This window comes from Protomyctophum bolini (genome assembly GCF_963924005.1).
Source record: "Protomyctophum bolini genome assembly, chromosome: 15".
Taxonomy (NCBI): domain Eukaryota; kingdom Metazoa; phylum Chordata; class Actinopteri; order Myctophiformes; family Myctophidae; genus Protomyctophum; species Protomyctophum bolini.
This window is the reverse complement of record NC_137876.1, coordinates 32855348-32882103: the sequence shown is the minus strand read 5'-3', so window position 1 is coordinate 32882103 and position 26756 is coordinate 32855348. Positions and strand designations below refer to the sequence as shown.

The following is a 26756-nucleotide window of genomic DNA, read 5'->3' as shown; positions in this document are numbered from 1 at the left end:
AAACGGTGTATTTGTCTATTTTTAATGCGCAAAACAGCGCTTTTCTTTTCTTAACGGCTAACGGTTAATTAGCCGGCAAGTCCTGGCGGTAACCGGTTAATACAATCTTTCCATTTGGCCATCCCTAATATAAGGCACGGATTGCCCTGTGACAGTGTGTATGTAAATATTATTATAAAATGTTTTTACACACACACACACACACACACACACACACACACACACACACACACACACACACACACACACACACACAGAGGAATTGTGACATTAAAACGGCCTCAGTAATCCGGGGATTAGACATTTTCCCATTGCAAAGTAACTTTTGTTGCTAAGCAATATTTGCCAAATGTCTTCTCATTGGCTGAACATTTATTATTTGCCTGGCAACAATACATTATTGAACCATCTATGAGGAAACATTGCATATTTGGGACATCACTGATTTCTGCAATTTGACCCTACAATATACAGCTCCATCTCAATGAATTAGAATATTTTGTAAAATTAAAATTTCTTCTGTAATATAATTCAAAAAGTGAAACTCATTTATTATTCATTGTGCATAAAGTGAAGTATTTAAAACATTTTTTTGTTTTAATCTTGATGATTATGGTGTACAGCTCATGGAAATCCAAAAAACCTATCTCAATGAATTCGAATATTTTACGAGACCACTAAATTATTTTTAAACGAGAAATGTCCACCATCTGAAAAGTATATTATTAATGTATCCTGTTAATACTTGGTCTGGGCACTTTTGAACAAATTATTTCATCAATGGAGCGTGGCATGGTGGTGATCAGCCTGTGGCACTGTTGTTATGGAAGCCCAGGTTTGCTTTGATGACAGCCATAAATTAATTTGTATTGTTGAGTCTCATGTCTTACACCTTCCTCTTGACAATACAACCTAGATTCTCTGTGGGGTTCAGGTCAGGCCAGCCATGGTCAGTACACCAGTTACTAGTAGTTATGGCACTGTGGGCAGGTGCCAAATCGAGCTGGAAAGGAAAATTAGCATCTCCATGAAGCTTGTCAACATACTGAAGCACAATGTACTCTAGAATGTACTATACTACTATAGAATATATGAAAGTTTCACTTTTTGAATTATATTACAGAAGAAAATTGACAAAATATTCTAATTCATTGAGATGGAAGGAATGGTAGGGTCAAATTGCAGAAATCAGTGATGTCACACACACACACACACACACACACACACACACACACACACACACACACACACACACACACACCTACACTGTGTATATACTGTATTATGTCTTTATGTCTGTCTACATTTCTCTCTTTCTTTCTCTCTGTCTGTCGGTACTGGTCTGTCTGTCTCTCACAGTTCAGTAGGTACGTTCGCTAGGGCCCTGGACTGCAGTAGTTCGGTCCGGCAGCCCAGCCTTCACATGAGCGCTGCAGCAGCCTCCAGAGACATCACCTTAGTAAGATCAATTCTCTCTCACACACTCTCTCTCTCTCTCACACACACACACACACACACACACACACACACACACACACACACACACACACGCGCACTGGAGTTAAGTCTGAAATCACACCGTAGGTGAAGAGCACGGGAGAGAAACTGGTAATCAAGGGAAATGCTTGTAGCTTGTGTGTGTGTTTTACTGATTGTCAAGGGTTATGTCTGGTTATCCTTAACAAGCGCTCTTCACCAGGCCCTTGCAGCCCCGTGTGGGTCCGTTCTGCCCCAGTTCTGCTTCTCATATATAAAACATCCAGGAGAGGCCTCGAAGCTACAGACATGTACTGTACACACACACACTCGCACGCGCGAATGCATGCACTCCCTCTCCCTCCCTGCTAAGCCTTACACAGGGGATACACACAAAGACTCCACGACTCAAGTTATCCAAACTCCACAAACTGAACAAATGAAAACTTGTCATACTTGCCATAATTAGTCTAGAGAATTGTGCTGTGCAAAAGAGAATAATAGATTCTGTTTACCCATTTATACATTACAGGGAGTTGGTGACTGTAAGCCAAATCCCTGGTTGGTTGGTTGGTTGGTTAGATGGGTGATTGATTAATTTATTTCCAAATATAAGGACATGCCAGCAAAGGAAACGTTCAGGGAATAAAGACACAGGGCCCTATTTTGCGTGTCTTAAGTACCAGTCTTATGACTTAATGTAAAATGTGGAGGCATGGCCAATGCTGTTTGGCAGATCGGCCGTAGAAAACTGTGTTAAATTAATCGTCTAGCCTGGCAGAACCGTAGCTACGTTATCCAGGGGTTTATATTCTTTCCATGTTTCTAATCCATGTTTGATCTGATCGCATCGTTAGCCACCGCAAAACAGTCCAAGTGGGACAGTGGCTGCCGCCATTTTGAAGATGCACGCGCATTCACTTGCATTCAATGGTCCGCTTTCAAATGGCTGTATCTCCAAATCGGCCCAATGAATGTTGTTTCTGGTGAAAACAAGGTTTTTCAACGGCCGACAGTAGGCGCTGTGATACTCGCGGTTGGGTTTTTCCCACCACCGAGTGAGAGAACAACGTTTTGTCATTGTAACATGCGATATTTGGCTCTTCAAAATAAGTGTTACGCACGATAAAACCTTGGCATGTTAAAGCTGGTGGCAAAACGGTTAAGACACGCAAAATAGGGCCCACAGAGTCTTAGTAAAATGATCTGTTTTGTGCAAAACACGCACAATAAAATAATGTGAGAAACATGAAGTGCAAATTCAAATGTCAAATATAGGTCTAATAAAAAAGGGGGAGCAGTTGGGCAGCAAAACAATTCCAAACCTGAGGCTTAACGTTCTGTCCTGTGTCTAGTTCCACGCCATGGACACACTCCACACCACGGGCTACGACATGACGCGGGCCATCGCAGCACTCGTGCCCCAAGGAGGGCCTGTCCTCTGCCGGGACGAGATGGAGGAGTGGAGCGCAAACGAGGCCAACTTGTTTGAGGAGGCGCTGGAGAAGTACGGCAAAGACTTCACCGATATCCAACAAGACTTTGTGAGTGGCAGAAGCTTGACAAATGTTAATATATTAGGGATGTCAATTATTGATTAATTCATTAATTGATAACCGTATCGATTGATTAACCGGATTAGTTGGATATGCAGCGTCTTTAAAAAAACATCTGAGAATCTTAATTTCCCTCAATGTCTAACATAAACATCTACATTTTGCTGCTGTACAGAAAGAATACAAAAGGCATATTCTATTCATTATTCCAATATTTATTTGAACTTTGAGATACAGGGCCAGGCAATTGCATCTTTGTATGAGGAATACATTGAAATAAAATAATTACAAGTGCAAGTGAGCAGTTAGGAGTTGCGTGTCTTTCTCAGGGATATCTCAACACATTGCTGGGGCCAGGAATTGAACCCAGGCGGGTTCTCTACCCATTCAGCTTTAGCCACACCAACAAATGGGCTCGCATGCTGTGGAAAACACGGCATTGGGACCCATGTGTATCCTTAACTGGATCAGATGCCTCCAGGGCTTGCCTCATGTGCCTCCTTGTCACAGTCTCTCCCTCACAACCTTCTACAAGGTCTAAGAACATGAAAAACAAGCAGACTGCAAGTATATTTTGCTCTACCACGGGGAGAGACTGGAAAGATGGGAGAAAAACTGTGATTTGACAAAGTGTCTAAACTCATAAGTTGGATTCAGACCCGTGACATTGCGAGTATATTACGCCTGTGCCCACTGAGCCACCACAGCACCCATGTGTGTAATGGTGGAGCTGACTTCAGGATGTTTAGTTATTCACTGGAAGGTAATTGCAGTTCGTGAGTGCAGATGCCAGAAACCATAGAATTATGCTTCCGCTGCAGCAAACTTTTGCCTTGCAATTGAGGCCCTCAGCTCTCTCTCTTGTGTTACAACTGCTGCAGTAGTTTCTAGATAGGCGGCATGAAAAATGAGGATTGTGCATGTCAACTCTTAGGATATTTTACGCTCCAGACAAATGTAAGAAAATCCAGGACTCTCTGAAGCTGGACAAACTGGTCTCTATAGAATCATTGAAGGCACTACTTGAAGATGCAACACATAGCGACTGTACTTGTTTTTTGTAGCTCCAGTGTATTAGCATGAGGTGTTCTTTTTAATATTGCTATCTCTATCTATATTTCATCTTATGTAAAATTGTATGTATTTGTGGTATCATGTTGTACTCAGGGCATCCTTGCAAAATAGAACATGCTCTCAATGGTCTTCCCTGATTCAATTAAGGTCAATAAAAGACAAATAATAAATTCCTGTGGGACATGAATATTTCTCCGTTTTAAAATGCAAGCGGAAGACAGTGGGCCGGATCGAACTTAGATCCTTTCCTTCTGAGAAGAATGGTGCTACAGCAGTAATTTTGTATCTAGTATTTTTTTTGGTATACCATTTATGACTGCCTCTGCTGCCACTATGTGCCTCACTCTGCCACCTGGTGGTCGGCTGGCGTCGGTGCAGCTCAGCAGGTTCAACCCAGGCCATGGCTCCAAACAACAGAACTCAACCACCGTTATGGGTGGGGCCTCATCTGGCAACCTGACAGCCCCATTGACTCGCTCAGACTTCTTAGAGGGAACTTTTACAATGCATCCTTAGAAGATTAAGTATAGATTTTACAAGTGCAATAAATTTACAGGAATCTGACTTGATGACATTAATGTAGAGACATGAGGGTTTTTATGTCATGTCCTGCACTTAAACATGGATAACAGGAAAGGGACGGTGTGATGCATGATTACATGGACCACAGACTATACACATCACCAATAATACTTGCATAATATACATAATCCAGATCAAATAGTATCTGGATATATTATACTCTCATTGCATACATAGCAATTAGCATCCCATACAATGTTAGATCAAGTGAAAAGTAGGTAATGATAAAATAATGAAAAGATTTAAGGGGAATAAAATCGGCAGAATAATAGTAATATTTTCCTGCTTCAGGGTCACCATGACAAACTCCTGTACAACATGCAGACATATCTTCGTCACTCGTTTTCACGTTTGTTACTTAGGGTTGTATTTTTTTATGCTAAGAAAGTAATTTAGATGGCATGTTAATTAAACAGATGCTAGGTTAATTGTTTTACCTGCTATCCTATACAGTAGTTTCAAAGTACAGATTGTTATTTTTTATAGACGGTTGTCTTGGTTGTTTGCTTGGGTTCCTTGTTTCTTGAGGCACCACACACTGTCTCTCTGTAATTACTTTGCTTATTAAAGGTCCCTCTGTTTAAGAGCGTCTGCTAAATGCATACATTTGTAATTGTATTTGTACAGCAGTTTAGGGCTGCAACTATCGATAGACCTTTAGATTAATCAAATAATCAAGTTTTAGCAATAATTAGATGGAAAATAAATTCAAATAGATTTTTTTAAATAATGCACTAAATTCATGATGATGCGCGTGAGCTTGTAGATCTGTTATTTCCTCTTAATTTTGGATTGTTGGTTTAAATAATTGATTAAACTGATTAGTTTAACTGTTGCACCCCTACAGCAGTTGTACTTTTAGAATTCATAGAGTGCTTTTTATTTTATTTAGAGAGCTTTCTTTTTTATTATGCATCCACTTACCCTAAACCCAGAAACTTAACGTAGGTATAATGTTTGCCTCAGAACCTGACGGTAGTACTCAACTGCTGTTCTCGCTCTCTTTCTCCAGCTTCCCTGGAAGTCCCTCACCAGCATCATTGAGTATTACTACATGTGGAAGACCACGGACAGATATGTACAGCAGGTAACCTCATGCATACACACAGGCGTGTACCTTAGGAATCTGGAGGCTCGTTTCAAGACCAGATATGAGGCCTCCATATATACCTGTTGACATAATTATTCTGTTGATGCAGGTGTATTGATACAATAGTTTTGACTGTTCAATATCTCGCGCAGCCATTACACTCGACAATTACGCAGCAACAACGCCACCTCTCCTCACCCTGTCGTCCCTGAGACACGATAAGTGTCTCCCCTTTACCTCCCAATGCCGCACGTTTTACCCATGGTGGAAATAAGTGTAACTTAACATTGTGGGAGAGAGTAAGGCAGCAAGTGAGCGAGAGAGAGAGAGAGGCCAAGGGTGGCGGGGGGGGGGGGGGTTGACTGACACGTGACGGTCAGTCGGCGCTCGGAGGCCCCCCTGAGGGTGGAGGCCCAATTGAAACTGGTGAAAGGCCTCCTATGACTGGAGGTGGGGTTACGGTGGAGCTGCACGTGTGAGCTCAGCCAGCCAATCCGTGAAGCTGAAGGGAAATTGGGGCCTACACACTCCACTAACACACTGAGCTTTGGTGCGTCCTCCACATACAGACATATACGGACAGACATATAGACACAGACATTTCGTCTACCTTTTCGTGTTCCTTGTACAGGTATCCATGGATGGATGGCTCATAATGTAATCTCTAATTACTGTTTTATTCTGTTTCTGGTCCAGAAACGGGTAAAAGCAGCAGAAGCAGAGAGCAAGTTGAAGCAGGTCTACATCCCTAACTAGTGAGTACCTACCTGACTGTTGGAGAGATATAGAGTGAGAGAGAGAGAGAGAGAGTGTGTGTGTGTGTGTGTGTGTGTGTGTGTGTGTGTGTGTGTGTGTGTGTGTGTGTGAATATTATAATTAAATACAATTTGTATTGAATATGTATTGACTCTGTATGAGCAAACATGAAGCACATTATACACTACATCAGCCACATGACTGGATTACCTGGATAAATTGGTAGTAAACGTTAGAAAAGCACAAACATACATTTACCCATATAAACAGTCAATTTCTAAAACATTTGAAGTAACACGATTTCAATGGAGAGGATCTACCTCAGTATTATAACACTTGAATTACTCAAGTAAAGAGCATATTTTGAACCAGGGGCATATACTGTACAGTATGTTTGAAAAGTATTCATCAATTTTCTCAATAAAGATTTGAAACAATATATTTGAACCGCCTCTCTGTTCCATTTGTCAGAGCATCTAAGCATTCATGAGCGATCCCACTACAGTATAGTCAACTAAACACTGCTGTTAGTCTGACTGAATGTTATCTGTTCCCATGTCGTATACGACATGGTATTCTGCTGAATCAGCTGTCTGTGTCGACTGACCCAACCCTGTCACTGCCAACCTTCCGCAGCAACAAACCCAACCCTAACCAGTTGAGTAACAGTATTAAACCAGCCCTGGTCAATGGAGCAGCAGGACCAGGAATCCCCCCTGGTGGTCCCTCTGGTCCCCCTGGTCCCCCTGGTCCCTCTGGTCCCCCTGGTCCCCCTGGTCCCCCTGGTCTCCCTGTGCCCCCTGGGCAGACAGTGACACCCACCCTGGGCCGAGCCTGTGAGAGCTGCTACAGTAAGTCACACAATATACACTCTATTATATATACTGTATGATACCTGTAGGGCAGGGGTTCCCCAAATAGCCAGAGACTCAGGCTGCAAACCCCTATTGGGAAAAAATACATTCTTTTTTTTATACAGATATATACACGTGTGCGTGCGTGCACTCGAGCATGTCAATTTATATTTGACCGGTATGTCTATATTTTTCCTCTCCTTTCCAGTTGGCCCCTTTGGCGCCCACTGGTGGTTCTGGCCCCACTTTGAAAACCACTTTGTCTTATAGGGAAAATGCAGGAAAAGAAACCCCAATTTGCTTCACAAGAAATCATGTAGAAAATAAAACATAGTGTACTTAATCGTGCACATAAATAGAAGCCAGCAGCTCCCTGCTGCAACTATACCCACTGTCACTTCTCTGTTCCTCTTAACACCCAATGGGCCTTAAATCTCATGACCCCAGGAATACATGGGTAATTGTCGACCAGTAAATAATAAATAACCAGGTCAGTCTTGGGCAAATTCATACTTCCTCATGCATTGTGCCATTCGATGGAAATAAAAGATTTTCAGACTGTTGAATATAAATAATTCTCATCGAGCGAAGCGACCGTATAACAAAATAGGAATTAGAGTCGCTGAGTGGCGCTTTGAAGAAAAGGAGCAGTAAATGTCTGGAAATAAAGAGGATGGGATGAGAAGCAGTGAGCCAGTATTATCTGCCCTGCAGCACAGGATTCTATGTGCTAATTTAGGGGGCTGTAATTAATTCAGCAATGAATGATTAAAGATTTGGCATGTGTTTTGCGCACACTCATGAGAGAGCGTGCGTGTGCACGCATGTGTGTGTCTGTTTGGTGTGTTGGTTGGTTGATGGTGACTCACTGGATGGATGGATGGATGGATGAATCACTCTTATCTATATGAAAACACAGGGAAATTTTCACCCACAGTCAGTCTCCCAAACGTGTGTATGAGCGAACGGCTGTGTGTGCGTGCATGAGTACATTCTTGTGCATGTAAATGACTCTCTTTGTGTGTGTGTGTGTGTGTGTGTGTGTGTGTGTGTGTGTGTGTGTGTGTAGCCAGCACCTCCTACCAGTGGTACTCGTGGGGTCCTCCCAACATGCAGTGTCGTCTGTGCGCTGCCTGTTGGACCTACTGGAAGAAGTATGGAGGGCTGAAGATGCCCACCAGACTGGATGGAGAGAGGCCTGGACCCAACCGCAACAACATGGTACACACACACACACACACACACACACACACACGCATGGATTAAAGTTCTCAGTTGCCATGACTGATTTCAGTCTTTTTTTATTCCATAGAAGCCATCATCATGTCTTCTTTGGAGGCATGTTGCATGGCTAAAATATGCTCTCAATGCGTTGCACATTGCGAGCTTGTAGATTGTCTAATTTCGGTTATTATGAGCATTTGATGTGGTCAAACTAGCAATATGTTCTGAAGCATCTTCCATAAAATCTGTAATAGTCTCGGTCGGATATCTCATAAGAAAGCAATGGTTAAAGCCTCAACCTGTGATTTCTTTAACCTGGTTGAAGAGCAGAAACATTCCTAAAACATAATTTTACATATTGTGTCGATTGTTTAGAAATCGGAGCTAGTGTGTTGGGCTAGTGTAGTGTGCTTTCATGATGTCTCGTAAATCGCACATTTAGGACTTGGTCATGCAAACATTTTCAGTCGTGAGATTTTATTTTGCTTTAATCCATGCGTACACACACACACACACACACACACCTTTCACCTATATATACTGTATGCATACACACACACACACACACACACACACACACACACACACACACACACAATTTGCATGTACACTCACAGGCGTGTGTGCTCACATAACCATAACCCCTAACCTGAACCCTCTCACCCACACTACCACAGTACATTACTAGTATAAACTCTAACCACACTACCACAGTACATTACTAGTATAAACTCTAACCACACTACCACAGTACATTACTACTATAAACTCTAACCACACTACCACAGTACATTACTACTATAAACTCTAACCACACTACCACAGTACATTACTACTATAAACTCTAACCACACTACCACAGTACATTACTACTATAAACTCTAACCACACTACCACAGTACATTACTACTATAAACTCTAACCACACTACCACAGTACATTACTACTATAAACTCTAACCACACTACCACAGTACATTACTACTATAAACTCTAACCACACTACCACAGTACATTACTACTATAAACTCTAACCACACTACCACAGTACATTACTACTATAAACTCTAACCACACTACCACAGTACATTACTACTATAAACTCTAACCACACTACCACAGTACATTACTACTATAAACTCTAACCACACTACCACAGTACATTACTACTATAAACTCTAACCACACTACCACAGTACATTACTACTATAAACTCTAACCACACTACCACAGTACATTACTACTATAAACTCTAACCACACTACCACAGTACATTACTACTATAAACTCTAACCACACTACCACAGTACATTACTACTATAAACTCTAACCACACTACCACAGTACATTACTACTATAAACTCTAACCACACTACCACAGTACATTACTACTATAAACTCTAACCACACTACCACAGTACATTACTACTATAAACTCTAACCACACTACCACAGTACATTACTACTATAAACTCTAACCACACTACCACAGTACATTACTACTATAAACTCTAACCACACTACCACAGTACATTACTACTATAAACTCTAACCACACTACCACAGTACATTACTACTACTACTGATGATGATGTCACACGCATCCCCTCTATACAAATTGACCGTTACAATAACCTTAATAATAGAGAAAATACATCATAAATACATACTGAAACCAGATATAATCATTAAGGAAAGTTTATGCATGCACTATGTGTACTATGTAAACTCTACATTTCCATTGTCCAGCCATTCGGGACCCCCTGAGGGTTGAGAAACCCTGGGGTAGACAAATCAAAGAATCAAAAACAACTGCACACCGTCTTCACTTTTGCGTAATAAATAATGTATTATTAATAATTGTTACATGTTTTTTATTCTTTGATTTCTAAGCATCCCATCTATATCTATAAATACACCAGGTCTTTGTATGTATGTACGTAGACTACGTACACCCGTACGTACGTACGCGTGTACGAACCAGCACAAAAGCCTCTGCCCAGGTTCTGGCCCTGTTCACCACTTTATCTCCATATATGGAGCTGGCCTGTTCTGACATCTGCATAGACTCCATATTTGGGCATGCCTGACAAATAACTCCATATATGGGCATAAAAGGGACACAGACTGGGCAGGGCATGCATTCCAAGTAGGCCAGTGCTGAAACGGGCACAGCTTTAGTAACCAAAAAATCTGCTGTCAAGCCACACTTTTTTTTATAAATCTTCTTTTGGTGAGAATTGACAGTTTGGCAATTACAGCCACTTTGGTTTATACACTGGATTAATATACTTTGGATTATTAATTCCCCTTTTGGCTCCGGGCCTTCAACGTGATTTATTTCTGTTGTTTTCACCCCCCAGTTGAATGTACGTTTCATTGATCTAAATTCATCTTTGTTGCACGCCCCTGCGTCTCTCAGAGCCCCCACGGTCTTCCCATGAGGCACGGCGGCAGCCCCAAGTTTGCGGTGAAGACGCGGCAAGCCTTCTCGCTGCAGACCACGCCGCTCACCCGGGCGGCACGGCGCGTCTGCCAGGACATCATCCGGCCGCGATACCTAGCCAGGCACCCGTACCTCCTCGTCAACACAGCCGCCATCAAAGCAGAATGTGAGCATTATCACACATTTGGGCTGCAGCAGTTAATCCATTTTGACCTGAGATCAGATTCTATGAATGTCTTCTACATCCTGACAGTTTTCTGAAAAAGCTATGTTTCTATGTCAGTGGTTCTTCGATTTTTCAAAAATAGCAGACCTACAAACTCGTAGCGTTGTAAATCTGCTATTTTTCAATAGCTAAAGCATAACATAATGCTAACACCAAAAGGGGTTCCCGCCCAAAATGGGTTAATCCAAGTAATAGATTATAAAGAAAAGTTAAGATTTTTATTTAAAAAAAAAATTATGCTTTTTAGCACAAAGAACAAATTGGGTTGCAATGGTTAACCAGTTTCAAGCTGGCATCCCTATTTAGAAAGAAATGTGATCTACAAGCTCACAACGTATCGCATCGAGATATTTGATACGGTCTACAGTTTCTAGCAAAAATGTAACTAATTCAGCAGCACTAACATTATCCCTTTCTCTCAGTTAGTTGATTCTTCATATCCATAAGAGTGAAACGGACGAGATGATTTGCTTATTTTTCAATCACGGTTCTTATATGAGGCGATCTAAAATCCCCCTATATGGATTACAATGCAAATAAAAAGTACATGAACCCGTGGACTTAGCGCCCTCTACCGATATTGACGTCAGACTTCGGTGCTCTATATTCCCAGAGTAATCATGTTCAGTATGGGTCTCCCCATCTTTCCAGCTTGTTTAGTAAACAGAAAATACATTTTCTGGTCGGGAATCCAATTTGAAGGAATGAGAAGTGATGAAACAAACATGTTACATGAGCAGACAAAATTGAAACAAGCTGATAAATGTGTTCTATCACGATACTCTCAACAAGAAGCTGTCACACTGTATTTAATAACTAAAATATATAAATACATTTCATTTTAGCACGAGTGTCGTGGGCAGACACTCACAAATACAAATGATGTTTAATAATGTTTAGAGATGTTGCTAAAAACACATTTATGTGGACTGGTTATTGTGAATATTGAGAGTGCTGTGAATTTTGTATTTTTCCAGTTTTTCATGTATTTATATGGTGACATTAATTAGACCCCTCAGGGTTTCTTCCTGGAGGCTAAAACGTTGACAGTCATATGTACCAATTGTACCAATGAAAGAAATAGTGATTTAGTGACACCACAATATCATCCCCTCTCCTAACCCCTCCCCCTTTATCATACAACAGCAGCTGTGGGTGCAGCTTCAGTTCAGATGGATCACCACCCATCACCACACTTAATGAACTGGTGGGTGGGTCCACATAAAAACGACATTTTAACAAATACTGTACACTTGTTTTGAAAACAATCTTCCTCCTTATATTATAATTATACCTGATGATCATGTTTTAGCATTTAGGGTGGGAAAAAAATCACGGCACCCCATGTTTAACAAAAACCTTTTTATTTTTTTAAGATTTGTTTTTGGCATTTCTGCCTTTTTATTGATAGTTTCAAGTGAAGATGGACAGGAAAGAGGTAGAGAGAGGAGGGGAGAGACACGCAGCAAAGGTCGTCATGAACGGGACTCCAACAGCCCTATATGTGGCATGCACCTTCTTGTTTTAACCAAAAATATAATTACTGCACCTTTAATGAGACTGATTTGTTCAATTATAAGTAATGTATTTTTAAAAAAAAAGTGTTTATATATAATACATACTGTATATACACATGAACACGAATTGATAAAATAATCGCTAAGAAATCGCTGATTTTAGAAATTCAGATGCCGATGCTTTCATCCTGAACAGGATGAACAGGATGAACATTTTACTTTTACCTCTCATTGGTCCTTGTCCTGCGCAAGCATTTCATTGGATTCTCAATTTGCAGGCAAGGCAGACGGGCAGAAAATCATGCTGAAAGATAGAGATGAGACTTCAGACTAAGCACAGTAGTCCCCAGATCACTGTGGCAACTTGCTTGTAAATAATGTCATTATATCTTGTAATATGAATACATTAAGGTTATAGAATGGGAGGCAGGTAAACTTTTGGGCTGAAGTTTGGAGTACAGTTCGTTGTAGTGTAAAGAAATTAGGAAATATTTACCTTTACAAGTATGTTTATTATTGACAACAGTAATTAGTTACTGTTAATACACACTGAAAATCCTTTTAGATGGGTTCCATTTGTAATTGTGTCAGAGTTAACCAAGGATTTTATTATGCATACAATGGCCAGGTAAAAATAAATACATAAATTACAAGCTACAGTACCTAGCTATGGAATCGGCTACGCTTTGATTAAGTTGAGCTGTAGAATGCATTTAGATTGTCTCGTCAACTGCCTGTTTGGACTTGTTCAGATCGAACAAGTCAGTGCTTCATGAGGGAACAATATCTGAATATCTAAATGCGCCACGTCTCTGTCTGCGTGCGTGTGCGCGTGTGCGTGTGCGCGTGTGCGTGTGCGTGTGTGCGTGTGTGCGTGTGTGCGTGTGCGTGTGCGTGTGTGTGTGTGTGTGTGTGTGTGCGCGGTTGTAATGCATGTAACTCGAGAACCGATTGCCCCACCGACATATACAGTATAGGCACAGACAGATAGTTAAAACGGGTGCTATCACAAGTTGACAACGGGTATTATTAGATTCCCAAGTTGCATCGTTCTCAAGTAGGCCGGTGGCCGACGGGCACGTACAGGTCTAGTCACTTTTAAAGCACTTTAGATGACAACACGCAAATCACTGTACACACAATGTCTGGACCTGCAATTCCACCAAGGTGGAAAAATTGTAACAAGTTACTTTTGGGGGAAAAATGTTTATATTACTCGTTAAGGGAAAAAGTAATAATATTACAGTAACGCGTTACCTTACTGCCCAACACCAGTTGTGTCCTGTAGGACAGAAATATTACCATTTTATTTTGTTATGTCATCATAGCCTAATTAGCAACTTCATTGTAAGGATTTAAATGGTTAACACCCTGGTCTATTCAGAATCAATGACAGTTATTAACAAGCCATCGTCGCACTGTGAGTGTGAACAAGTCCGCAGGTATTGAAAATATTAGAAGGGGTCCTTGGGGCCAAAAAGTTTGCGACCCCTGACCTACAGTACACTTAATGTGTAATGTTTTTTAAGTAATTATACTATACAAGCACTATATTCCTTATTCATGTCTGACTAATGTTATTTGTTACCATTGGTAATGATAACTCTTTTCTACAGGTGCACTGCGGTTGCCGGATGGACCTAAAAAACCTGTGCCTCTTAAACCTGTGGATCGTAAGCCTCTGGAGTCTGTGGTTAGATATCTAGGTAAGAAGTCAAACAACCTCTGCATCTGTCTCTTCATCATGTCTCTTTTCCATTAAGAAGTCTAACCCAAAACCTTCCAGAACCTGAAACTTCCCAAAACCTGTGAAGTTCTGTGATTATTATTTTTTGTTTACATTTCCCTCCCCTTAAGGGTTAATTACGTTAAAAATATTAAAGTATTAGTTGTGGTTTCTCAGAACTCTTGGCTAGTAGTACCACCTATGGAACAGGAACGAAATTAAGTCCTGAGAACCAAGTTATCTGAAACTGAGCCATAGGGCATAGTAGTGGCAGCCGTTTTCCCCATAGAGATTGCTAGAATATTTACCTGTGTGTGTGTGTGTGTGTGTGTGTGTATATATATAAAGAGTCATGTTTCAAGGTTCTTCTCTCGCTAGTTCTACTGAAATTGCAACTATGCTAAGTTATTGTAATATTTAACGTCCTGCTTGTTATTCTAGGCCTAGTTAAGCAGTGTCATGAAGCCTCAGGGCATTTATTCACGCGTTGTGAAGTTTTCAAATATTTTTTGACAGAATCAAATGTTTTATGGTCATGATTATGGTCAACAAATCCAGAACCTTTGAAATATGTTTCATGGCACGGCACGCTTCACTTCATTCTTCATTCTCAAATCACGTTTCAATCAGCATATGGCAATATAGTTTTATCTAGTACGTATATATATTTTTCTCTCCTGATTAATTGGTTGGAGGGAATGATCAGCCAACGCAGGGAAGCTGGAAGTACCCTCACTAAAAACGCCGGGACAACGCTCCACACGTCCCAAACTCTTCTCCCTTCTGGCTCCAAAACTGTGGAATGCACTTCCCATTGCAGTCAGAACTGCAGCATCACTCCCAATCTTCCGCCGTAGTCTGAAAACCCACCTTTTCAGACTCCATCATGGCCCATAGCACTTACCCCACCCCCTTAGATAGCAATTCTAGTAGTCATAGCACGTCATAGTACATATGTGTAGCATAGTAGTATAGATGTATAGCTTATATGTATAGTTTCATTATAGATATTCCACTGTTACTTTCTTAGCTACGCATGTTTCATGATAAATGTCTTTATGTGATGTATTCCCATGCTTTTGTTCTTGCTTAATGTAAGTCGCTCTGGATTAAGAGCGTCTGCTAAATGCCTAAATTGTAAATTGTAAATTGTAATGATAATGGTCAGAACAATAATCATTAAATTAAATATTCCTTCTGGCATACGAGAACTACAGCATCAGAATGATTTCTTTAGCAAGCTGTGCAAATTGTAATACATTGGATACCAGAGCTGGATTACATACAATAGATGTGATAGCTCCTTAAAGTATTGTACTGTATTGTTATATTTTTCAATGTTATACTACTTTCCATGTTGTATGAAGGTCATCCATTATTTGAAACGGCAAATCATTTTCTTTGCCCTGTGTGTTGGCAATATCTGAAAATGCAATATTGCGGAGGATAGCTGGCATGAAACTGATACTGCTTCGGTTCCAGTATCTAGAAATATTACACCAGCTGAGTGCAAATATTATTTGTTGCTCTTTTCTAAACGCATTTCCACTAAAACTCCGCCCACCCCCCGGTCTCTTTTCTCTCTCTCCTACCACTCTCTTTCTGTCTTGCATTACATTTTCCTATTTGGATTCTCAGAAGCACACCCTCGCCCGATCAAACCAGACCCCCCCCGCGGACCCTCCATCTCTACTGGCAGCCTGACACCCATCAAGTCTACCCCCATCCTCAATAACGGTTCGCCTACCATCCTGGGCAAACGCACCTATGAGCAGCACAATGGACTGGATGGTGAGACACACACACACACACACACACACACACACACACACACACACACAGCTGAGGAAATGTGAGATAGAAGAGTATGTTTATTGATATTTTTGTGTACTGTATTTGAAGCTTTCTAAGGTTCTGAACTCTCTCATTAATGTGTGTGCTCCACAAACACTCCTAATCAGATACTCTTGACGCATCACACTAGCAGTGTCCAGTAGACCTACTCAAATTGAAGCAGAACTAGTCTTACAGGTCATTACTTGACCAATAAAACACTATCAAAAGAAGAATCAAGGCCAAGGGTCATATCTGATTTCCTTTTTCTTTACACTCTTACCTGCCAAAACGGAGGTCTCCGTCCTATCAAATAATCCCGCGCATCGACCCAGGACGGAGATTAATCAAAAGACGGAACATTACGCGTTTGATAACATATCGCACCAGTCTACAGTATGGGATTGGATGACGTCCCAACCGGAAATTACATCAAATGTTGCCCAATGTGGTCCATTTTAATGGATGGGATGAAAAATCTTAAAAACTCTTGATCTAAATCAATGATTCCAATTCTAACCAAACATTATGTTCTTGACGGCCCATCACAGTCCCGTCGTTTGTCACGTTAGAAGTAATCACACCTCCAGTGGTTGGCGATCCCCTCAGGGGTCTTTTGGCTACATCTAGCTACATCTAGCACCTTCCAAGATGGCGCCGTGCAACCTTGAAATGGGCTCTGAAGCAGCAAATCGTGGGGCGCACTGATTTAATGGTTCCAAATAAGCTGGCAGGGTGTTAACTAATTTACCCCCATACCACCATCTGGTGGCTGAATTGTGTACTCCAGGACTGCTGTTCATTCTTTATGAGGGACCCTATTACTTTGAAAGCCGTAACAGCGAATGTTATTTAATACACCCAAAACATAGATTTTGTAACCGGCGATCATATCGTTTAGAGAAATGAGGCGCAATTCAAGCTTGTTTTGAACCAAAAAGAAGAATGATATTACAATTCTAAAAACGGTGTTCCCATAGACAGCATAAGACAGTGGAATTTTCAATTTGTTTCTTTTTCATCGCACCCGAACCAGAGTGTGGTTGGTACGTGATATAATGCACAACAACCAAGTATATATCGGGCATTAACCAGGGCTTGTGTGGGAGTTTTCTCTTTTGGGTTAAGTCCCATTTCACCCTCTAACTCTGATCCAAAACTTTCCGTGTCTGTACACGCACATCCATGTCTCAGTTACGAGAGACCAGGGAAAGAAAGGAAGAAAGAGAGGGGGAGAGAGAGAGAGAGAGGAAAAAACTAGGAGGGGAAAGAAAGAGAAGAGGAGTGAGAGTCAGGGAGATGGAGAGAGGCAGAGGATCAGGTCGGCCTGGCTGCGTTAGCTGGAGGCTACAGTCTGTGTTGTCATGGTAACAGCGTAGAGGAGGAGGAGGAGGAGGACTCTGGAGCCGGATGAATGTATCCTAAGTGGGGGGTGGCAGCCCTTCTGGCCTCCTAGCCCAGCCCCCCCTGCCCACATTGGACCCAATCTGTGATCAAAACCTTGCAAGAGGAGGAGCCTGAGTGGGCTAGAGGTGAACCAATTGTATACTATACTGGGAACCAGGAGCTGGCAGTGTTTCCTCTGACATAAAAAAAAAAGTATTTGCACATGCAAATATACATTTAACACTACAATAATGCATTGCAGCAGAAGGGATCGGACGCATTTCGGCCCCAGGCTGCAGCATTTCGGACACATGTGGGTGTGATTCTCATTAAACGGCAGCTAGTGACCTGCCTGTAATTGGCAATATGATGATAAAATCATCATAAGGGGTGGCAGTGTCTCAGTAAGTAGAGCATGCCATCTGGGACTCAAAAGGCCCTTGCTTTGATCCTTGACATGTCCATGTTTCATGTTGAAGTGTCCTCGTAACACCTAACTGCTCCTCCGTGAACTCACCCGAGAAATGCAGGAAAAAAAATAATCCCCTCTGGCCTGGGACCAATTACAGCCTACTTTTAGTATTAATGTTCCAGTTTTCATTTCAGGTTAGCTCGGGTAGCTCAGTCGGTAGAGCTCTTGCCTTTGGACCACATGTTCATGGGTTCGACCCTGGCCACTGCCAACTCAGCATATGAGTAGTGTGGCTTGGGCACGGCAAGTCAGGCGGGAAGTACTTGGAGCTGCGCATTGTTACAGGGACAGACTCCACGTGTTACCGGCTAGGACAAATAAAGAGGATAGAGCACGGAGGTGCCGCCAGGGCTCGTGCGGGAGCTTTGCACATGTGCAGTGTAAACAGGAACTGCGATGATTGAGTGTTCCAGCAGAGGTGCATTTACTAAATGTTAATGTTTTTGTATATTTTCTTTTGTGGATTTTCCATGTGTCAAACTTTTATTTTTGTGAAATGACGAAGGAACATGGATACTGTTCATTCAAGTGCTGTGGATGATATAAAACATTTGAAAAGGGAAGGGTGACTGCTGTTTAATTAGTGTGGTTGCCCTAACAGGGCAACCAGACTATTGTTATTGTAAACGAGCGATACTTTGCCACAATACTCCTCCCACAGTTTTTGCCGCACACACTCGAGCCATATGTCAAATTGACCGGCTTCATCGGGAATCGTGTGCTTGTATTTTGCTAAGAGATCCGTTGTATAGTTTAATTGATATTAATTAATTAGTTCTCCATAGACTTATAATGGGGAAATCGAAGACTAAATGTAAGTATTTTTTTCCATTGGAGACCGTAAGCGCCATATTTACAAGACTTGGGAGGGGGGTTCATAATAATTATGAAAATTAATTTAAAAGGAATTACATCAGTCAACAGCCCACTTTACGTTTTTCCCTATAACTCTTGAACCGTAAGTCGTAAAATCAAAATGTCTTTTTCCATGGATTCCTTGGGTCATGATGCATTTCCACATATAGGCCACGCCCATTTTAGTCAGGAAAGAAATTCCTGCTAATTTGAATTTTCTCCAAAACACACTTTTGGCTCCTCCTCCTACAGATTTTGTCCAAATCTCACAAAAATCGGCACACATGATCTCCGGACCTATCCGATTAAAACACCAACTGCAGAATTTTGGTAGTGCGTATCGTTCGGCCGTAATCGTCGTCCGAAGATAGTAGGAGGGGCCTATTTGACAAAAAAATGCCATAAATCACGAACGGAATGTCCGATCCATTCCAAATTTAATAGAGAGGTCGCACACAATGCATCACGACGCATCGTGAGCTTGTAGATCAGCTATTTTCAAATGGTCGAAATGTATATAGGGTTGAAGTGGTTACAGTAATGTATGTTTTTCTAATCAAAATGTAAATCTCCAAAGTAAATAGTAACTAAAGTTTTCAAATAATTGTAGTGGAGTAAAAGTACAAATGTTGGCTCTGAGATGTAGTGGAGTAGATGTAAATGTATTGGAAATTTGAATAAAGTCAAGTAAAGTACAAATACCTCAAAATTGTACTTAAGTACAGTATTTGAGTAAATGTACTTATTTACTTTCCACCACTGGGTTAACGGCAGGAGGATGAGTTAACAAAACGTCAACAAAGAGAGAAGTATATGACCAAGCTGTCCGTCTGATGACAAAAAAGATTACAAAAGAAAGGAGAGAGAAGTATGACTAAGACACAGAAGTGGTCAATGTTATCCTCAACTTCATATTGACATCTGTTGTCCAGGTCATATCTCACAGCAGGGCTGCAGGGCTGAATCATTCAGCCGCGGTAGTCAAGTTCCCTATTCCCACACACTAGTACGTTTGGATTACAACAGAGCCAGAGTATAGACAGAGTTGCGACATTGAGGGGGCAGAAAACAGCCCGGTCACGTGGTCATGTACTCACGCGAGCCCTATCGACTACAATACATTCCGTAAACTTCCGTATTTCAAATCTCTGTATTTATGCCAAATATTGCGATATCGATACACGATATTACCGTTAAAATTTCATATTCTACATTTTAAGTGTTGCAACACTTATACATACACGCACGCACACGTGTGGGGATTGAAAAACCATAAAACCTGGGTGATCTATTCTACTGTATGCTATCAAATTGTATGTTTATTCATGCAGCATAGTACTGTAGTATATTGGTGTTATAAGATGTATGTTATACTTTAGCTATTGAAAAATAGCAGATCTACAAGCTCATAACGAGGCACCGAGTGCCACGCTACGAGCTTGTAGGTCTGCTATTTTAGAAAAATCGTGAAAATGTGGTGCAAATCTTTGAATATATATATTCTGTCAGAGCGATCGTTTTTAACTCAATCTTTGCTTCATGGGGGGTCCCTGGAACAACATATTTTCATATTTTCAATTACATATATTTTTGGGGTCCTTGACATGAAAAACTTTAAGAACGACTGACATAGAAACATAGGCTTTTCAGAAAACTGACATTTGCAGAAATGTCTTCAGGTCTAAATGGGACCGGACCGCATCTCCATGCATGATATGATCTACTGCACCACGGATATGTCAACATGAAGTCGAAATGAGTCATAGTTCTCTCTTTTTGTATCTTTTTGTCATCAGTTTCCTCCTTTAAGTGAAAGAAAAGTTGTGTCAAAATATCTTTTGTATATTCGGCTTCAAAATAGGCCGTATAGTAGCTTTTCGTGCTGGGGCCCTTTACCGTTTGTCGCAAAAACATGAATTTTGGGGGTTAAATCCCCTCCGAATTACTTACACATGATCTAACGTGTGAACGTTAGTACCAACTGGACTGTATATGTAATTTTGCGACTTTGATTTTCTTTTAAGTGTAGGTGCAGACACTCACAACTCACAAGGCCCTTAATCTTGTAATCTTGTAAGAGTTATGAGTCTATTTTAACATGCAATACTGGGGTCTTGCAGCATTACAACATTGAGAATCATATTGTACTGAAGTAAGGAATCAATAATGAATTAACCGATTGGTATGGTGTGAGTTTTGGACAAATCTGTAGGCATACCAAAGTGTCACACCCATGTGAAGTGAGGGGTGCTCTTATCATCTCGAGGAGGGATCTAACTCTAATCTATTCAAGTCTAACTCATGTTGCTATGATTAGGTGATGTAATGATGATGTAAAACAAACTAATTGTCTTTATTGTTAATGGGATTGAACTAAAAATAAACATTAAACCTGTATATACTGTAGGAGGGGCAAGCGCCCCTTAAAAAAAAGTGAAATGGTGGAAAATCTAGTCAGGCAGAAATGGGAATGGCCTATATGAGGAGTTTCATCATGATACCAAGGAATCCAATGGGGGAAAATGTGATTGTACGACCTATGGCACTTGACAGGCCAAAACGCAAGTTCGTACGTACTGCACGTCTGTAATCAAATTCGACACACGTGTTCCACACCCCCACAGGGAGTGGAGTGCCCGGTGTCGAGTCGGACGGGCCTGCGGTTGTCCAGAACCGCCACAAAAAGCCTCTGTCGGGCCACAAAAGACCTCTGCTTGGTCCAGACTCCATATTTTGGCATGCCTGACAAAGAACTGTTCATTCTGATTCAAATCATCATTCAAATTCAATGATCTTTGGAAATTCAGTCCGGAGACCAAAGGGAAACGCCTGGGTCCAATGTTTGGTATATGCTGCTGCACTGTGGGAGATCGTTTCATCCTCTTTGGAGGATTAAAATTCGGAGACAACTACGACAACACATTCACTATCGCTGATGACATGTTCTTTTTTGTTATCAAATGTTTTATTTAAGACAAAATAGCACAATCAAACATGTTAACGCCATGACTGAATAAAGAAAACAAAACACAATACACGTACAACAGCAAAAGAAAAGGAACACACAAACAAGCCCACCCACTCCTCCCCTCGGGACCAAAGATGCCACCTGTGCCAAGATTCCTACCACTGTGCAATAAGAAAATAAAGACTAAATCATGTCCTTGACCAAATCTGCAATACCAGACCAAATATGAATGTTTTCCTCTTTCGCTCCGTGTAATCTTGCCGTGGACATCTCCAGATGTACGTATATCTAGAAAGGTCAAAGCCCATTGGCGAGATGTAAAGATGTATGAGGAGTTTTCGCTGATGACATGTTCAGACTTGAGATCCCTTGGGATCAGTCTGAACTCCCGCACGACCTCAGGTACTGCCAGCCATGACAACCAACAGTGTGCTCACTGCCAAGGATGTCACTAAAAGAATGAGTAACAGCAGAAATGAGTTTTCTCAGATGGGTGGCTGACATTTGCCTTAGAGATATGGTGAGAAGTTCAGTCACACAAGAGAGACTCAGAGTATAGCCTCTGCTTCTTCACTAGAAAGGAGCCAGCTTAGGTGGTTTGGGCATCTAGTACTGTACTAATGCAAAAAACATCAGTTCTGAGAGTTTAAAGTCAAGAGGCAAGCTTGTATAACAAAGGCTGGATGGCTCACCCGCGCTGTTGGCCAATGGAGAGCGACGTCGCTATGTGGCGGCCATCTTACTTATGTAGCGTAACATTGTGTATGGGGCATGTACTTTTTAAATAACCATAACTTAACATACATTTTCAAACGGTTTGGTTTGTTATAAACGTCAGAGACGACCACATACTTATATGCTTTTATGACGTTCATATACAAATTATGGCTGTCAAAATGATCGCGTTAACAAAATTAAATAAGAAGGTTGCCTCTTATATTCATTTTGAATCTGGAAAGTTATGCAAATTCTGGCGTAATTTATTTTCTGGCATAACTAATGCTCAGATTAGGAGCCCAACTTTTGAGCTCTGGCTCATGGACTTCCGACTTATTTTGGTATTGCCATTAACACCTGAATGCAGCCTGACTACTGACCAGTAATGTAAACCAACCAGAATCTCAATTGAGAATACAGGTTCTGTTTCAAGCTTCGTCTATAAAGAGACACAATTTGGCCATGCAGTTCAAACCTGTCACCCTGCACTGCAGAGCCACTATTACATGGACTTCAAAGACAAGCACTTACCTGTTGTTGTTCTGTAGCTGCTGATGCCCTGTTAGGATGACCAGAATCAAATCCAAACTGTTCATTTGAGGGACAGAAGTATTTGTGTGGAACCGGGGGGACGGGGCGGCGTTAGCAACTTATTACTCAAATGCATTGATGTCATATTCGACCATATAATAATGCCTATCATTTTATTATTAAACCCCTCTGATCTCACATTTGATTTTAAATGCAAATTTTGGTCATGGTAGTATGGCTGACTTGGTAACGTAGCCTAGGGGATATTTCTCATGTTATTTTAACAGACTTAATAGTAGGCTACATTTTGCAGGAAAGAGGCAATGAGAGCTTTACAGCAGAAAGCCAACTATTAGGGGTCTAGGGCATTTGAACACTGCTAGTCACAATGTGGGACATGGTCTCAATTTGTGGGACGCCTGAAAAGTCCTGGCAATGAGGGACTGTCCCACGCAAAGGCAAGGGGGACATCTGGTCACCCTAGCTCTAATGTAATACAGCAGTATTGAAAGCAGTACTTCATAGTGCCAGCAGAGGGCAGATTACATTTTATTTGATATAAAGTACATGGCATAAAACCCTGATTTATTTTATCATTTACTGTTATTTTTTTAATCTTGGAATATAAAGTAAGCGAAAAGAAGCTCAAAACTATACTGTATGTACACTAATAGACTGTAGAGGCTGCAATACCAGCATAGGAAGATAAAGTATTGCACTGCATTGTTGAAGGTTTATGCATTTACATTATTTCTTGTACTGTCCTGGGTTGCAATCCTAGAGATCTGCATGTGAAAGCCAGTGGATCTTGTTACTGGAATGCAACTATTACATATTCACCATATCACAATTATTTTGCATAATCGTTTTCATCCGTCAGTATGAATGCAGCTGAATCAACACGAATATATTATTTCCATCAATATTACGGTCTTTTAATCACTTTTATCCGAGTGTCAATTTTTAAATACATTTTGGTTATAGATTTTAAAAGACTTTCAAAAATATCCAAAATAGCTGATCTACGAGCTCATTGTAAATGTGTACTGTAGGTACTAAATGTCCTCTGTATTGTGTACTGTAGGTACTAAATCCTCTGTATTGTGTACTGTAGGTACTAAATCCTCTGTATTGTGTACTGTAGGTACTAAATCCTCTGTATTGTGTACTGTAGGTACTAAATCCTCTGTATTGTGTACTGTAGGTACTAAATGTCCTCTGTATTGTGTACTGTAGGTACTAAATCCTCTGTATTGTGTACTGTAGGTACTAAATGTCCTCTGTATTGTGTACTGTAGGTACTAAATGTCCTCTGTATTGTGTACTGTAGGTACTAAATGTCCTCTGTATTGTGTACTGTAGGTACTAAATGTCCTCCGTATTGTGTACTGTAGGTACTAAATGTCCTCTGTATTGTGTACTGTAGGTACTAAATGTCCTCTGTATTGTGTACTGTAGGTACTAAATGTCCTCTGTATTGTGTACTGTAGGTACTAAATCCTCTGTATTGTGTACTGTAGGTACTAAATGTCCTCTGTATTGTGTACTGTAGGTACTAAATGTCCTCTGTATTGTGTAATGTAGGTACTAAATGTCCTCTGTAATGTGTACTGTAGGTACTAAATGTCCTCTGTATTGTGTACTGTATGTACTAAATGTCCTCTGTATTGTGTACTGTAGGTACTAAATGTCCTCTGTATTGTGTACTGTAGGTACTAAATGTCCTCTGTATTGTGTACTGTAGGTACTAAATGTCCTCTGTATTGTGTACTGTAGGTACTAAATCCTCTGTATTGTGTACTGTAGGTACTAAATGTCCTCTGTATTGTGTACTGTAGGTACTAAATGTCCTCTGTATTGTGTACTGTAGGTACTAAATGTCCTCCGTATTGTGTACTGTAGGTACTAAATGTCCTCTGTATTGTGTACTGTAGGTACTAAATGTCCTCTGTATTGTGTACTGTAGGTACTAAATGTCCTCTGTATTGTGTACTGTAGGTACTAAATCCTCTGTATTGTGTACTGTAGGTACTAAATCCTCTGTATTGTGTACTGTAGGTACTAAATGTCCTCTGTATTGTGTACTGTAGGTACTAAATGTCCTCTGTATTGTGTACTGTAGGTACTAAATCCTCTGTATTGTGTACTGTAGGTACTAAATGTCCTCTGTATTGTGTACTGTAGGTACTAAATCCTCCGTATTGTGTACTGTAGGTACTAAATCCTCTGTATTGTGTACTGTAGGTACTAAATCCTCCGTATTGTGTACTGTAGGTACTAAATGTCCTCTGTATTGTGTACTGTAGGTACTAAATGTCCTCTGTATTGTGTACTGTAGGTACTAAATGTCCTCTGTATTGTGTACTGTAGGTACTAAATGTCCTCTGTATTGTGTACTGTAGGTACTAAATGTCCTCTGTATTGTGTACTGTAGGTACTAAATCCTCCGTATTGTGTACTGTAGGTACTAAATCCTCTGTATTGTGTACTGTAGGTACTAAATCCTCTGTATTGTGTACTGTAGGTACTAAATGTCCTCTGTATTGTGTACTGTAGGTACTAAATCCTCTGTATTGTGTACTGTAGGTACTAAATGTCCTCTGTATTGTGTACTGTAGGTACTAAATGTCCTCTGTATTGTGTACTGTAGGTACTAAATCCTCCGTATTGTGTACTGTAGGTACTAAATCCTCTGTATTGTGTACTGTAGGTACTAAATCCTCTGTATTGTGTACTGTAGGTACTAAATCCTCCGTATTGTGTACTGTAGGTACTAAATCCTCCGTATTGTGTACTGTAGGTACTAAATGTCCTCTGTATTGTGTACTGTAGGTACTAAATGTCCTCTGTAATGTGTACTGTAGGTACTAAATGTCCTCTGTATTGTGTACTGTAGGTACTAAATCCTCTGTATTGTGTACTGTAGGTACTAAATGTCCTCTGTATTGTGTACTGTATGTACTAAATGTCCTCTGTATTGTGTACTGTAGGTACTAAATGTCCTCTGTATTGTGTACTGTAGGTACTAAATGTCCTCTGTATTGTGTACTGTAGGTACTAAATGTCCTCTGTATTGTGTACTGTAGGTACTAAATGTCCTCTGTATTGTGTACTGTAGGTACTAAATGTCCTCTGTATTGTGTACTGTAGGTACTAAATGTCCTCTGTATTGTGTACTGTAGGTACTAAATCCTCCGTATTGTGTACTGTAGGTACTAAATCCTCTGTATTGTGTACTGTAGGTACTAAATCCTCTGTATTGTGTACTGTAGGTACTAAATCCTCTGTATTGTGTACTGTAGGTACTAAATGTCCTCTGTATTGTGTACTGTAGGTACTAAATCCTCTGTATTGTGTACTGTATGTACTAAATGTCCTCTGTATTGTGTACTGTAGGTACTAAATGTCCTCTGTATTGTGTACTGTAGGTACTAAATGTCCTCTGTATTGTGTACTGTATGTACTAAA

General features: G+C 40.7%; 1 protein-coding gene across 3 annotated transcripts in view; it reads left to right on the top strand.

Annotated features, from left to right (window-relative positions):
- Nucleotides 1-26756, top strand: part of mta1 (metastasis associated 1) — a 66848-nt gene that overhangs the window by 37702 nt on the left and 2390 nt on the right. For 2 of the 3 annotated variants that reach the window (XM_080784401.1, XM_080784400.1), the window contains exons 8-16: nt 1360-1459; nt 2832-3020; nt 5701-5775; nt 6475-6533; nt 7171-7385; nt 8458-8609; nt 11034-11223; nt 14417-14506; nt 16165-16317. In XM_080784401.1, coding sequence (XP_080640527.1) covers nt 1360-1459; nt 2832-3020; nt 5701-5775; nt 6475-6533; nt 7171-7385; nt 8458-8609; nt 11034-11223; nt 14417-14506; nt 16165-16317 — 1223 coding nt within the window. The remainder of the gene's footprint in view (nt 1-1359; nt 1460-2831; nt 3021-5700; nt 5776-6474; nt 6534-7170; nt 7386-8457; nt 8610-11033; nt 11224-14416; nt 14507-16164; nt 16318-26756) is intronic. The other variant, XM_080784402.1, reaches the window with a different exon arrangement.